The sequence below is a fragment of the Peromyscus californicus genome, unplaced genomic scaffold (genome assembly GCF_007827085.1).
Source record: "Peromyscus californicus insignis strain IS unplaced genomic scaffold, ASM782708v3 Scaffold_3__1_contigs__length_106647218, whole genome shotgun sequence".
Taxonomy (NCBI): Eukaryota; Metazoa; Chordata; class Mammalia; order Rodentia; family Cricetidae; genus Peromyscus; species Peromyscus californicus.
In genome coordinates this window covers 22,837,671-22,849,416 of record NW_026294551.1, presented here as the reverse complement: position 1 = coordinate 22,849,416, position 11,746 = coordinate 22,837,671, and the positions used below count along the sequence as shown (strand labels likewise).

The 11,746-nt window shown below is 46.9% G+C and overlaps 1 protein-coding gene across 1 annotated transcript; it reads right to left on the bottom strand.

Moving 5' to 3' along the window:
* Window positions 1-4,887: 4,887 nt before the first annotated feature.
* LOC128121972 (keratin, type I cuticular Ha3-I) lies at window positions 4,888-10,362 on the bottom strand. The gene is made up of 7 exons (XM_052757099.1): window positions 9,541-10,362; window positions 8,503-8,585; window positions 7,857-8,013; window positions 6,060-6,221; window positions 5,843-5,968; window positions 5,446-5,666; window positions 4,888-5,256 (listed from the first exon to the last, which is right to left on the bottom strand). Exons 1-7 carry the CDS (start codon window positions 9,976-9,978, stop codon window positions 5,139-5,141), a joined length of 1,305 nt encoding a protein of 434 aa, XP_052613059.1. The 5' UTR covers window positions 9,979-10,362; the 3' UTR covers window positions 4,888-5,138.
* Between the last annotated feature and the right edge of the window lie 1,384 nt (window positions 10,363-11,746).

Here is an 11,746-nt window from a genome sequence, read left to right as displayed (position 1 = left end):
GCTTGGATTGAACCTCGGGCTGCATGCATGTTAAGCAAACATTCTACACTCTGAACTACATCCCTGCCCCGTTCACTTTTCAAAAATCCTTTCCTTTGGGTCCAAATGTGGAATGACACTCAACACATCTTTTTGCCAGGATTCTGAAGACGTCCTCAACCCACCTAGAAACCAAAGACTCTCGTCCCTCCCACGAGTCCATCATCTATGTCTCTGCATTTCAACTCAAGATATGCCGGCTTGGGGTTAGGGCTGATTGGACATGGACTGTGTCCAAGAACAGTCTTGATCGTTATCGACTCCCTCGCCTCCATAGCATGCCTTTCTTGGAAAGATTTCACTCTGGGTAGGGATGGTCTACTGCTTGCCACACAGCCTTTGGGAGCCACTCCCAACGGGACCCCTGGCCTCCTCTCCACCTTGTCTTTTAGTCACGTGACACACACATCTCTTCTTCCCTGTCCCCATTACTCACTTATCACACTCTTTCCTTTTTCTTTTTTTTTCATGTGTTTGTGCATGCATGTGTGTATGTATCTTCATATGTGGGCACATGGGAGGTGCACATGCATATGTGTCATGTGCATGCATGTGAAGGCCCAAGGTTGATGTCTCAGGAATCTCCTGTGATCAGTTTGCCACTTGATTCTTTCAAGGTCGGGCTTCTTTTCTTTTTCCCATCTATTTATTTTACATCCCGGCTGCAGCCTCACCCTTCATCCTCCCCTTCGAGTTCCTCTCCCACTTTCCCCCACCCCCACCCCAGTTTCCTCCTCTTCTATCTCCGTCCAGGAAACGGCAGGTCTCCCATGGATATCAGCAAAGCATGGCATATCAAGTTGTAGTAAGACTAAGCACCTCCCCATATATTAAGGCTGGGCAAGGAGACCCAGCATGAGGAATAGGGGCCCAAAAGCCAGGAAAAGTCAGAGACAGCCCCTTTCCTGCTGTTAGGAGTCCCATAAGAGGACCAAGCTACACAACTGTAACATATGCAAAGGGCCTTGATCAGTCCCATGCAGGCTCCCTGGTTGTCGGTTCAGTCTCTGTGAGCCCCTATGAACCCAGGTTAGCTGATTATGTGAGCCTCCCCAGGGTGTCCTTGATCCCTCTGGCTCCTGAGGTAAGGCTTCTTAATCAAACCCAGAGCTCACCAACACTACTGTATCAACACTACTGTAGTGATGATACAGTTCATCACACTGGCCAGCTTGCTCTGGGGATCCTGTCCCTATCTTCCTACTACCAGAATCACAGGTGCACAGCCACGCCTACCCAGTCTTTATGGGGTTCTAGAGATCCAAACTCCTGCCCTACTGCCTTTCAGGCAAGTATTTTAACCTCTGAGCCACCTCCCCAGCCCACTGAGCCACCTCCCCAGCCCACTGACCCACCTCCCCAGCCCACTGAGCCACCTTCTCAGCCCTTTTACATTTTCCTCTGCCATTAGCAGGCAGCCATACCCTACAACCAACCAACAAGGAAGTCCGCATGGGAAGATAGGAACGTTAGATACAAATATGTTACATTTTTCCCGTGTCTTCAGTGATAAACTTAACTGTTGCATTCTTGAGTGGAAACCGGCAAAAGGGGAACACAGCTCCCTTGAGCAAAAACACCTTGATGTTGACGTTGACAGACCCAGGCTTTGCTTCTGTCCTCCTCTGGGAAAATTCTGATCATTGTTACTGGAGAAAATACCACATGCACTGATCACAGAAATGAGTCTTCCCAACACAACATCACACACACACACACACACACACACACACACACACACACACACACACACATTCATTTGTATTTGGGAGCATGTACACACGTACCTGAATTCATTTCTCTTAGATTCTTAACCCTGGACCTCAGATTCTTCATTCTAGTGGGACCTTTAAATTTTTCTACAGTCATCAACCAAGGGGAATTTGAGAACCAGGTTCCCACCTAGCTACCAAAGGGTAGGGAGCCAGCAAATCTTTGAATCTCAAGACTCTAGATTTCCTGTCGTGAGCAGTGGGAAAGGGAATCAAAACATCAAAACAAGAAGTACAGTTTCCCCAGAGTCCTCAGGGAAGTAATTGTGAATTGTATTTATATGGTAATTTCTGTGCATCAGACATGAGTTACCCTTCACCAATAATGCATATACACATACACATACATATACATATATATAATTTCACTGTGTAAAATAGAGAGAAAGCTGCCCTGGTAAAGTGCTTGCTGAGTAAGCATGAGAACATGAGTTTGGGTCCCCAGAATCCATGTAAAAATCTGGGTGCACACCCATGATCCCAGCACTGGGAAGTTAGGGATACAAGGACCACAGGAATTCCCTAGCCATCCATCCTAGCATAATCAGTGAATCTCAGATTCATTGAGAGACTCTGCCTCAAAATGCAAGGTAGAAAATGATTGAGGAAGAAACCTGACATCAACTTGCCTCTTCACATGAACATGCTCATGTGAGTACACAGAGAGAGAGAGAGGGAGAGCACATGCATGTGGGGTGGTGGGGAGGGGGATAGAGAAGAAAAATTAAACAGTAAGGTGATTATTATCCCTTCTTTTTGTATCCTAAAGAACTGAGGCTCAGAAAGGCCACGTTACACACCAGGAATATTAAGCCTGAGATACAATTAAAGACTAAAACTTGTTGCAGGATATTTGATTGCGCTGTGAAACTCTGAGACTATGTTAATAAAATTAACTTTGGGGAAGAGTCAGCAACTAGTTGACAAGAATTAACCATGGAGAGTACAGAAAAATAGGGGAGATGGATAGAGAGACTCACAGGAAGGAGTAGGGAGGAACTTAGAGACTCTCAGGCCTTTTTGGTTTGAGATGGAAGGAGAGACACTCTTTTATTGGGTTTCCAGACAAAAAGAAAGGTCAGCTGGTTGCTTTTCAGCTCCTCTGATCTAGCAGGTTTTTGCCCTATCTGGCTCCTGAGTCTTTATTGGTAAATAGAACAACTTAGAATAAAAACAACAAAAGCTAAAGCATCATTTTCAAACCCAAAATTTGCAAGAGTTTGGCTTACGTCCTTTTCACCTTTTAGCCACTTTTCAATTTTTAAACATTTACATTCCAATTTGTCACACCCCAAACTTTTAGTAGCAGTACATGGAGGTCACCAAAAACATTGCTGGGCCTTCATGTGAAGAAGCCATTTGTGTCCATGTTGAATTCTCCAACCACTATGAGGCACAAGATTGATTGAATTTCTTTTTCTTTCTTTCTTTTTTTTGTTTTGTTTTTTGTTTTTTGAGACTGGATTTCTGTGTGTAACAGCTCTGGCTATCCTGGAACTTGCTTCTTAGACCTCAAATTCACAGAGATCCTCCTGCCTCTGCTCCCAAGTGCTGGGATTAAAGGCGTGTGCCACCATCACTTGGCTATGCATATCTGTGAGGACCTTATAAGCCTCTTTAGTCTTTACATTTCAGATGGGTGTTTATCCCTGTACATTTTTTTTTTAAAAAGTGAGAGAGATTGGTACCTTCGCCCATACACCTGCCATGGCCATAGATAGGAACCAGGCAAGCCTCACCCACTACCTGGCACATGACATTGTCAAGGTGTTAATATGAGTTTCGTAACGACCAGGGGCACGCCACATCATGATCCTATCTCCCTCATAGTTTGAGCAATTCATGTGATTTCTGGCACCTCTTACCTTACTTTCCTTTTACTGATGGAATGTGAGTAGTTGTTCAATAACAGTGATTCCTTTTCAAATCTTGACCTGGAGCTGTCATCCCTACCCCAAAGTTTTCAATCTGAATGCTCTGGGAACGTATTTCCCACTCAACCACCAAAGCAATCCTGGTAATGCCAGTTAGTCCATCCTTCTAAGAATCCTGAGGCTTTCCTCTTACTTGAAGTAAAATCAAGGGCTGAGAAGACAGCTCAGTCTGCAAAGTGCTTGCTGGGCCTGAGTTAGAGTCCCTAGCACCCACATAGAGAGCCAGATGCAGTGGTGTATGCCTGTAAGCCCTGCAGTGGGAGAGGGGTGAACAGAAGGATCTGTGGAACATGCTGGCCCATTAGTCTAGTCAATTGGTAAGCCCTGGGTTCAATGATAGACCCTGTCTCAAACAAGATGGACAGTGACAGAGGAAGATGTCCAGGGTCAGTTTCTGGCTTCCACATAAATGTGTGCGCGCGCGCGCGCGCGCGCACACACACACACACACACACACACACACACACACACACACACAAATGCATACACCATACACACAGTACAAAAAAAAAGATGGATAGATAGATAGATAGATAGATAGGTAGAATCAGTTCCTCCCCAGAGTCAGCCCCGCCCACCCACTAGCCACTCACTCCCCACTGCTGCTCATCACTGCTGGCACACTGTCCCCCTCATGCTCCAAAGGTGCCACTTCATTCTGTCTCTTGACTTGCTGGTGCCTCTTCCCGGAATGTTCTTTCCCTCTAGATGTTCCTTCTCTGTTTTCAGGTCTCAACACAAATGTTATCTACTGGCAAAACCAACCTGGATCACAGCCACTAACACCACCCAGGCCTGGATCCACCTCCTGTTTTCATTCTCTTGGTGCTGATTCTGGCCAGTGGGTTGACATCTCAAAGAGGCTTTTTCCTCAAAGGAAATCACAGGCCACATACGGGGGTGAATGGACTTTTCATCTAATGAAAAAACACTGGTTAATGTTGAACGAAACAGACAATTAGGATTTTCATGCCGGAATAAGAGTTTATTGGGAGGACAAACAAAGGATTTGTATTGCATCTACAAAGCCAAAAAGTGTGAAAGAGAAAGGTGAAGTCCACCCATGTTCTGTTTCACAAGCATGCCAACCAGCTCCCCCACACTCAATGGAATTATTTTCGAATCACATTCCGATAACTTTTATTAAAGCATAACATTGAGTATGCAAACACGGCCTTGTGACAGTAAAAAGTCCTCGATCCTATTGTAGGTTCCTTAAAAGACAGGCTTTGCATCTCCTGTGCTCAAGGATCAAGCCAAGCAATGCACTGTGGGCTGCAGTTGACGCTGGGAACCAGTCTGTCTTTGTCCAGTGCGGTCACTTTTTGAGGTCTTGGGATGAGCTGGAGTTAAGTGTGACTGGTGTCTTTGTCCCCCTCGGGCAGTGGTATCTCTAGCGCACGAAAGTGTTGCAAGGCCCACAGCGAGATCTTGTGACACAGGGGTTAGAGACGCAAGGCCCGATGGGCTTGTCACATGCGTTAGTTGTGGCACACGGATTGCAAGGGAGCCTGGAGGCAGGAAATCATTGGAGCAAGTTAGGGCAGAGTAAGTTAAACACACAGGAAGACCCTGGAAACAGTCAGATTAACATCCAGACGTCCCTTTGAAAGTCTCCAAGCAGAAGTTTGAAAGGGGCATGTTAATGTCAACCAAGAAAACAACTCACCCCAAGGAAGAGTCGTTCAGCCCATACTCACTTGCAGTCCTCGCTCTCCAGCAGGCCCCGGTACGTGTTGATCTCACACTCCAGCCGGGCCCGGATGTCCAGCAGCACCTGGTACTCCTGGTTCTGACGCTCCAGGTCAGCCCGGATCTCACCAAGCTGGGACTCCACGTTGGTGATCAGACACTGCACCTGGGACAGCTGGGAGCTGTAGCGAGCCTCACTCTCTGTCAGTGTGTTTTCCAGAGAGTTTCTCTGTGGGGGAGGAGACAAAGGCTGTCACAGAGCTGTCCCCTCTAAAGGTTCCTGCATGGCCTCCCAAAGGAGTCACAGGCTTCAAGAGCAAAGGAGAGGGAGTGGCCCCAAGGGCACCCCAGTGACTCTGCCCCCTGACTCCACACTGCCCAGCAGCAGGTGTGGACACTACACACCAGGTTGTGCTGGGCCTGCAGCTCGATCTCCAGGGCGTTGACTGTGCGTCTCAGCTCGATGATCTCTGCCTGGCAGGACTGCAGCTGCTCTGAGCTGGACACCACCTGCTTGTTCAGCTCCTCGGTCTGCAACAGGCAAGGGCAGAGACAGGATCAGACCCTGCTTCAGGGTCCTGGGGGACTCAGTTCCTGGGTGGCCATGAGCTCAGATGCCCACCTGTGTGGTGAACCACTCCTCCACTTCTCTGCGGTTGGTTTCCACCAGGGCCTCGTACTGACACCTGGTCTCATTGAGCACACGGTTCAGATCCACGGTGGGAGCAGCGTCCACCTCCACGTTGAGGCGGTCTCCAAGCTGGCAGCGCAGGGTGTTGACTTCCTGGTGGGGGAAGGAGGAAAATTCATAACATCACAAAGGGTCTTGATGCTCTCCTTGAGAGAATGCAGTTGGACTGCTGGTGCATTTAATCATTCTCCAATCTCTTTTCTCTTCCTTGCCACCATCTTTTTCCCTATGGCCAGTGACTGGCTGATTCTTTTTCACAAAGCACCTTCAAGTCCACAGTCTCACTCTGCCCTTCATAACGCCCTTCATAACACTTATCTAGAGGGATGTGGTGGTTTCGAATCAGAGCTGAGACATCGCCAACAAACATTTAAATTCTACTCCCTAAAAGCCCAGTTCACGCCGGGCGGTGGTGGCGCACGCCTTTAATCCCAGCACTCGGGAGGCAGAGCCAGGCGGATCTCCGTGAGTTCGAGGCCAGCCTGGACTACCAAGTGAGTTCCAGGAAAGGCGCAAAGCTACACAGAAAAACCCTGTCTCGAAAAACCAAAAAAAAAAAAAAAAAAAAAAAAAGCCCAGTTCACAGGTCTTGCTAGAATATCTCATCATACCCTTTAGTTTTTAAACCTTAAGCATAGACAAAGTCTGACTACCAAGACAATAAAGAATAGAGGCTTCAAAACTTGTCATCATTGGATAAAAGAGCCTTAACTAGTGATGTGTGTGCTGGTTCTACCAGTGTGGATTTTGCTGAAGGAAGCAAACATCTATACATTCTACTACTGATCTCTTCGTGGAGCCAACAGAACTTGGTCCTGGGCTTACCTAGCCATCCAACAGACTTAAATTGTATCTCATCTTTAGCACTCCCATATAACTTCTAGAAGCTTCCAGAATAGTGGTTCTCAACCTTCTTAATGCTGTGGTTCTTTAATACAGTTCCTCATGTTGTGGTAACCCCCTCCCAACCATAAAATTACTTTTGCTGTTCCTTCATAACTAATTTTGCTACTGTTATGAATCGTAATATAAATATCTGATATGCAAATGGTCTTAGGTGACCTCTGTGAAAGCATCCTTCGACCCCCAAAGAGGTTGTGACCCATAGGTTGAGAACTACTGTTCTAGAATCTTCAAACTGTTATCTTTTTCTTTAAGAGCTTCTTTGGAGGCTCTTAAGTTCTTAGCACAAATTTGGTGCATGATAGGCTCTTGACTGATGTTAGCTGTCTCCACACACAGATTTCTGGGATTTATAGTTTGCACGTATCTGTTTCCTGTGTGCCAGTGACTGATGTGTACTGGGGAGCGCTTTACTCCATGTTTCTTCCAAGCAACACAAATAGCAGAAAGAGTTTTGGATGAGAACGAAGAGTTGTGGTTTGAGTCCAGCTCAGCCCTCTTGTTGGGTGGCCCTAAATTACAAAACAGGGAATCTTAATGGCTTCTACATATGCTCTCATCTGGGAGTGACCTTGGCTCTGACCTTTCCTCAGTACTGACTGAGCTAGCCAACTTCCTTTCTTCTTGTTCCTGCCTCTAGCAGAAAATCCTAATCTCCTATCACAAATTTTTTTTAGGTTACTCATTGTTTAAAAATCCTTTTTTGTTTGGAGAACAGCTTTCTGGGCTAATTGAGGCTCAACCCACAGCCTCTCCCGAAGCCTGTGGCAGTTAGAAACAGGTCCTGGCTAGTCCAACCGTGTGCTTCACTTTGGGAAACTTCACCTGTTCATGGTTCTGCTTGAGACACAGCAGCTCCTCCTTCAGAGACTCCACCTGGGCCTCCAGGTCAGACTTGCACAGGGTCAGCTCGTCCAGGATCCTGCGCAGGCCGTTGATATCCGACTCCACCAGCTGCCTCAGGGACAGCTCTGTCTCATACCTGCAAACACGGGAGAATCAGGGACAGACTGAGTAAGAACATGCCTGGCCTTGACCCTGGTTTGGTTTGGTTGGTTGGATAACTAGGAATTAAGGATACTAGGTTTTACAACCATCTCCTTCCACTTAAGTTGACAAGACCCAACAGTAGCTCCTGAAGGGAAATGCACCGTAATTACTTTCACAAAGCCAATGAATCTAAGGAGATAAGAGCTTGTAAACTTCGAGGCTTCCAGGATGAATGCACTTCCCACATTCTCATAACTGAGTAGGAGACCATGTTATCCACAGATGCACAGTTGGGTGGAGCTGAGATTTGGGATGGAAATGCCTTTCAACAAAGGGAAAGAGAGAAGAGGAGGGAGTAAGGATCTTGGGGAAATACCTAGGGGAAATCTTGATCAATACCCATGTGGAAAGCAGACTAAAGGGAAGGGAAGAAAGGAGATGAAGTCACAAACAACAACAGCCCACTGATCCACCCACTCACTTGGTCCTGAAGTCATCAGAGGCCAGCTTGGCATTGTCAATTTGCACTACCAGCCTGGCGTTCTCAGATTTGCCACACAAGATCTAGAAATCACAAAACATTATATAATGAGCAGGGGCTTGGTTCTTTTCATCAACAGAAATCCTGTTAACTTGTTTATATGGAAACATCAGAATAAAAAAAAAATCACAGTATATCCTGTATCTATGAAAATCTATCCGTGTACAACAGATGCTCAAAAAAATATCTGAAGGACTAAATATGAAGACAGACATGTGAATACACAAAGAGGCATTAGCAGACAATCTTATTTCTTCCCCTTTCTTAATAAGCAATATTGAGATGCTGATTTAAAAAAAAAACTATTCACGTTTGTTTAAAACAGCTGCTATTTGGTTGGCATAGCTCTAAGAGCTAAAAAAGACCCAGGCATTAAGAAACTTTCCATCAAATGAACAAGATAAATACATAAAACAGCAGGTGCAGGGTCCTAGGCAAAGGAGGTTGTTCCAGTCTCCTGGCCATCCTGGATGGCTTGGTACCATTTCTATCTAGTGTCCAATCTTTTTAGCTAAACACTCTAGTTCTCCACTGGACACTGTGCACCAAGGGAACCCCAGGGGCATCTAGGTCAAGATAATGGGATCAGGGTGATAAGGTATCCAGAAGAAGAGGGCAACCAGAAGTCAGAGCATCCACACACCTTGTTAAAGGAGGAACAAATGGTCCTTTCTACTTCATGGCTTCCTTCTTTGGCTCAGTTCTTTCATCTTATCTCAGTGGAATACTTTCAAAGCTCAGAAACATCCAGGGGCCACTCTTAATGATAGTGGGAAGTTATCCAAACTCCTATACCTCCACCTCATCTAATTTATGCCAAGATTCAAAACTAGCAGCTTCCCATTGGAAAATAGATGAGTCCTCGTTTAAGAAACTGGAAACATGAGTACCAAATTTTTCCACCAATGTCATTTCTATGTCTCAAATATCCTCCTGACGACTTCCTGCTAAGGATGATGTGATGCCCATCCCCCTCACCTTCTGCTGCAGCTCCTCAATGGTCCTGAAGTAGGCCTGGTAGGCAGGGCACACCAGAGGGTCCTGCTGCTGGTTCCTCTCCTGGATCCGACACTCCAGCTCTGCATTCTCTCTCTCCAGCTGCCTCACCTTTTCCAGGTAGCTGGCCAGGCGGTCATTCAGGAACTGCATGGTCTCCTTCTCATTGCCATTGAAGGAGCCCTCACAGAACCAATTGCAGTTGCCCACATTGGCGGGGATGTTGCAGGCCCCGGGCAGGGTGCAGCCATGGCAGCTGTTGGGCACGCAGGGCCGGGAGGAGCAGCTGGTGCGGCAGCTCATGGTGGGCAGGCAGCAGTTGTATGGCATGGTGCTGGAGGGAGTGAGGTGCCTGGCTGAAGACACAAGAGTGGATTCTCCAAGCCTCAGAACTGTGGGTCCCCTTACACTGGTGAGCATTTATACTTACTCCAAAGAGGGTGTGGACATATAAGGCAGTCCTTTTTTTTTTCCTTTGGCTTTGCTCATTTAGTGATGGTCAAAGGCTTCCCCATGCATTTGTTATGCTTCCTCAGAAGTCTCCCTCACCTCATAAAAGACTTTACTCGGGCTTCTCCCTCAGTCAGGACTCCTCTGCCATGCTGTGCATCATGAGGTAAGAGCTTCGTGGTATGACTTCAAAGGGCAGGACTCATGAAAGGCCCGGCCTTCATTAGGAGGGTGGGGCAGGTCAAGGGACGGTGCTGCCACTCCATGAGGGCCCTGACACTTCGGGAAGCCTCTGGCTCTGCTGGATGAAACAGAGAAGCAGAACTCTTCCTAGGTCCAGTTTCCAAATGTCAGATTCACAGTTCTCAAAGAGAGGACCAGGTGCTCAAACAGCCTCGCTTCCGGTCACACTGCTTCTAGACACATCTGACAATCAATTCACAGATGGCCCTAGGATCATGGCTGGGCCTGGGCAGGGTGCTGGATGCTGAGGAGTGGAAGGTGGGCAAGTGATACTGGCAGAGAATTCACACTGGCTGGAGGCCCACACAGTCCCCAGACAGTGCTGGCACAAGTCTTGGATCTTAGCACCCTCAGCACAGGTCTTCAAGGCAAATCAAAGTATAGAAGGTAGGAGGCTAAGTTATGCAGCTATGAACCTAGCATCAGTTTCTGTTCCTTTTATCCCTTCACATTGCTGCTGTACAAAGAGCCCACTTCCCTTTCGAACCTCTTCAGTCAGGTCTTACCTCTTCTCTGAGCTCTTCTTTTGCTTTACCTTGACCATGATGTTGTCCCAACCTGTGAGTTTCTCTCTCTCTCTCTCTCTCTCTCTCTCTCTCTCTCTCTCTCTCTCTCTCTCTCTCTCTTTGAGTTCCTGAACAAAAGGACAAGGTTCAATTCATCGCTGAGCCCTAGTTCTAGGGCCTTGCTACATGATGGGCATATTGAGTGAGTGGAGGTCAAAGATGAAGACATAAATGACAAGTAACATCTGAGAGGTTTGCATACTGGGGAGAGCAAGCATCATCAGGATTGGAGGTTCACAGACGTGGATCTGTGCTGGGGATGGAGCACAGCGTGGTGTCTAAGAAACAGAGAAAGTAAAAGCAGGATGTCCAAGTGGGGTTTGGTGCATGCACAATAACACAGCAGGGAAATCCAGCATGATGGAGGACCTCGAGCAAGTCTATGTGTCAGTGAAGGGAAAAGGTAGAAAATAAAGCTGTCTAAAGAGGCTACAGTCATATGCCACCAGTCTTCTGTGAAAGAGCTAAGGGGCTTGGACCATCCCGCTATCAGCTCCCATGTGGGTTTTGGAGCCTGTGGGGTGACAAAAGTTTTGAGGCACCATTTCAGCAAACGTTTAACAGTTTTAGAAAAAGAAAGCCCAGAGACCAGCAAGGAAGTTATTATAGCGGTCAAGGAGGTTGTTATAGCAGTCCAGGCAAGCAGCAATAAGGAGGTAAAAAGGAGTCGAGGTATAGAGTTGATGGTAGAGATGATAATGACAGATATGGTCGTGGTTGGGGGGCAGGTGTGAGAGTTACAGACATGGGTAAAGGAAAAGAGTATATAGAGAGAAGCAACAGCTAAGAGACAAACCTTAGAAATTCCAGGGAAATGGAGAAAGGGTGAGAGACAATGAAAGGAATGAGATTACAGCGTCACAGATGAACAGGAAGGAAAGCATATCAGAGACAAGGCCATGCAGGCTGGGGAGAGGCATGTCAGGAAC

What these genes read in the sequence shown, in the direction of transcription:
- LOC128121972 (XM_052757099.1), bottom strand. Translation starts at nt 9,978, where the DNA reads ATGCTCACCAGTGTAAGGGGACCCACAGTTCTGAGGCTTGGAGAATCC. An exon ending in TTGAGGAGCTGCAGCAGAAG is followed by an intron (nt 8,586 to 9,540) that starts GTGAGGGGGATG and finishes TGTGATTTCTAG; the next exon opens with ATCTTGTGTGGCAAATCTGA. An exon ending in TGCAGGCCCAGCACAACCTG is followed by an intron (nt 5,667 to 5,842) that starts GTGTGTAGTGTC and finishes CCTCCCCCACAG; the next exon opens with AGAAACTCTCTGGAAAACAC.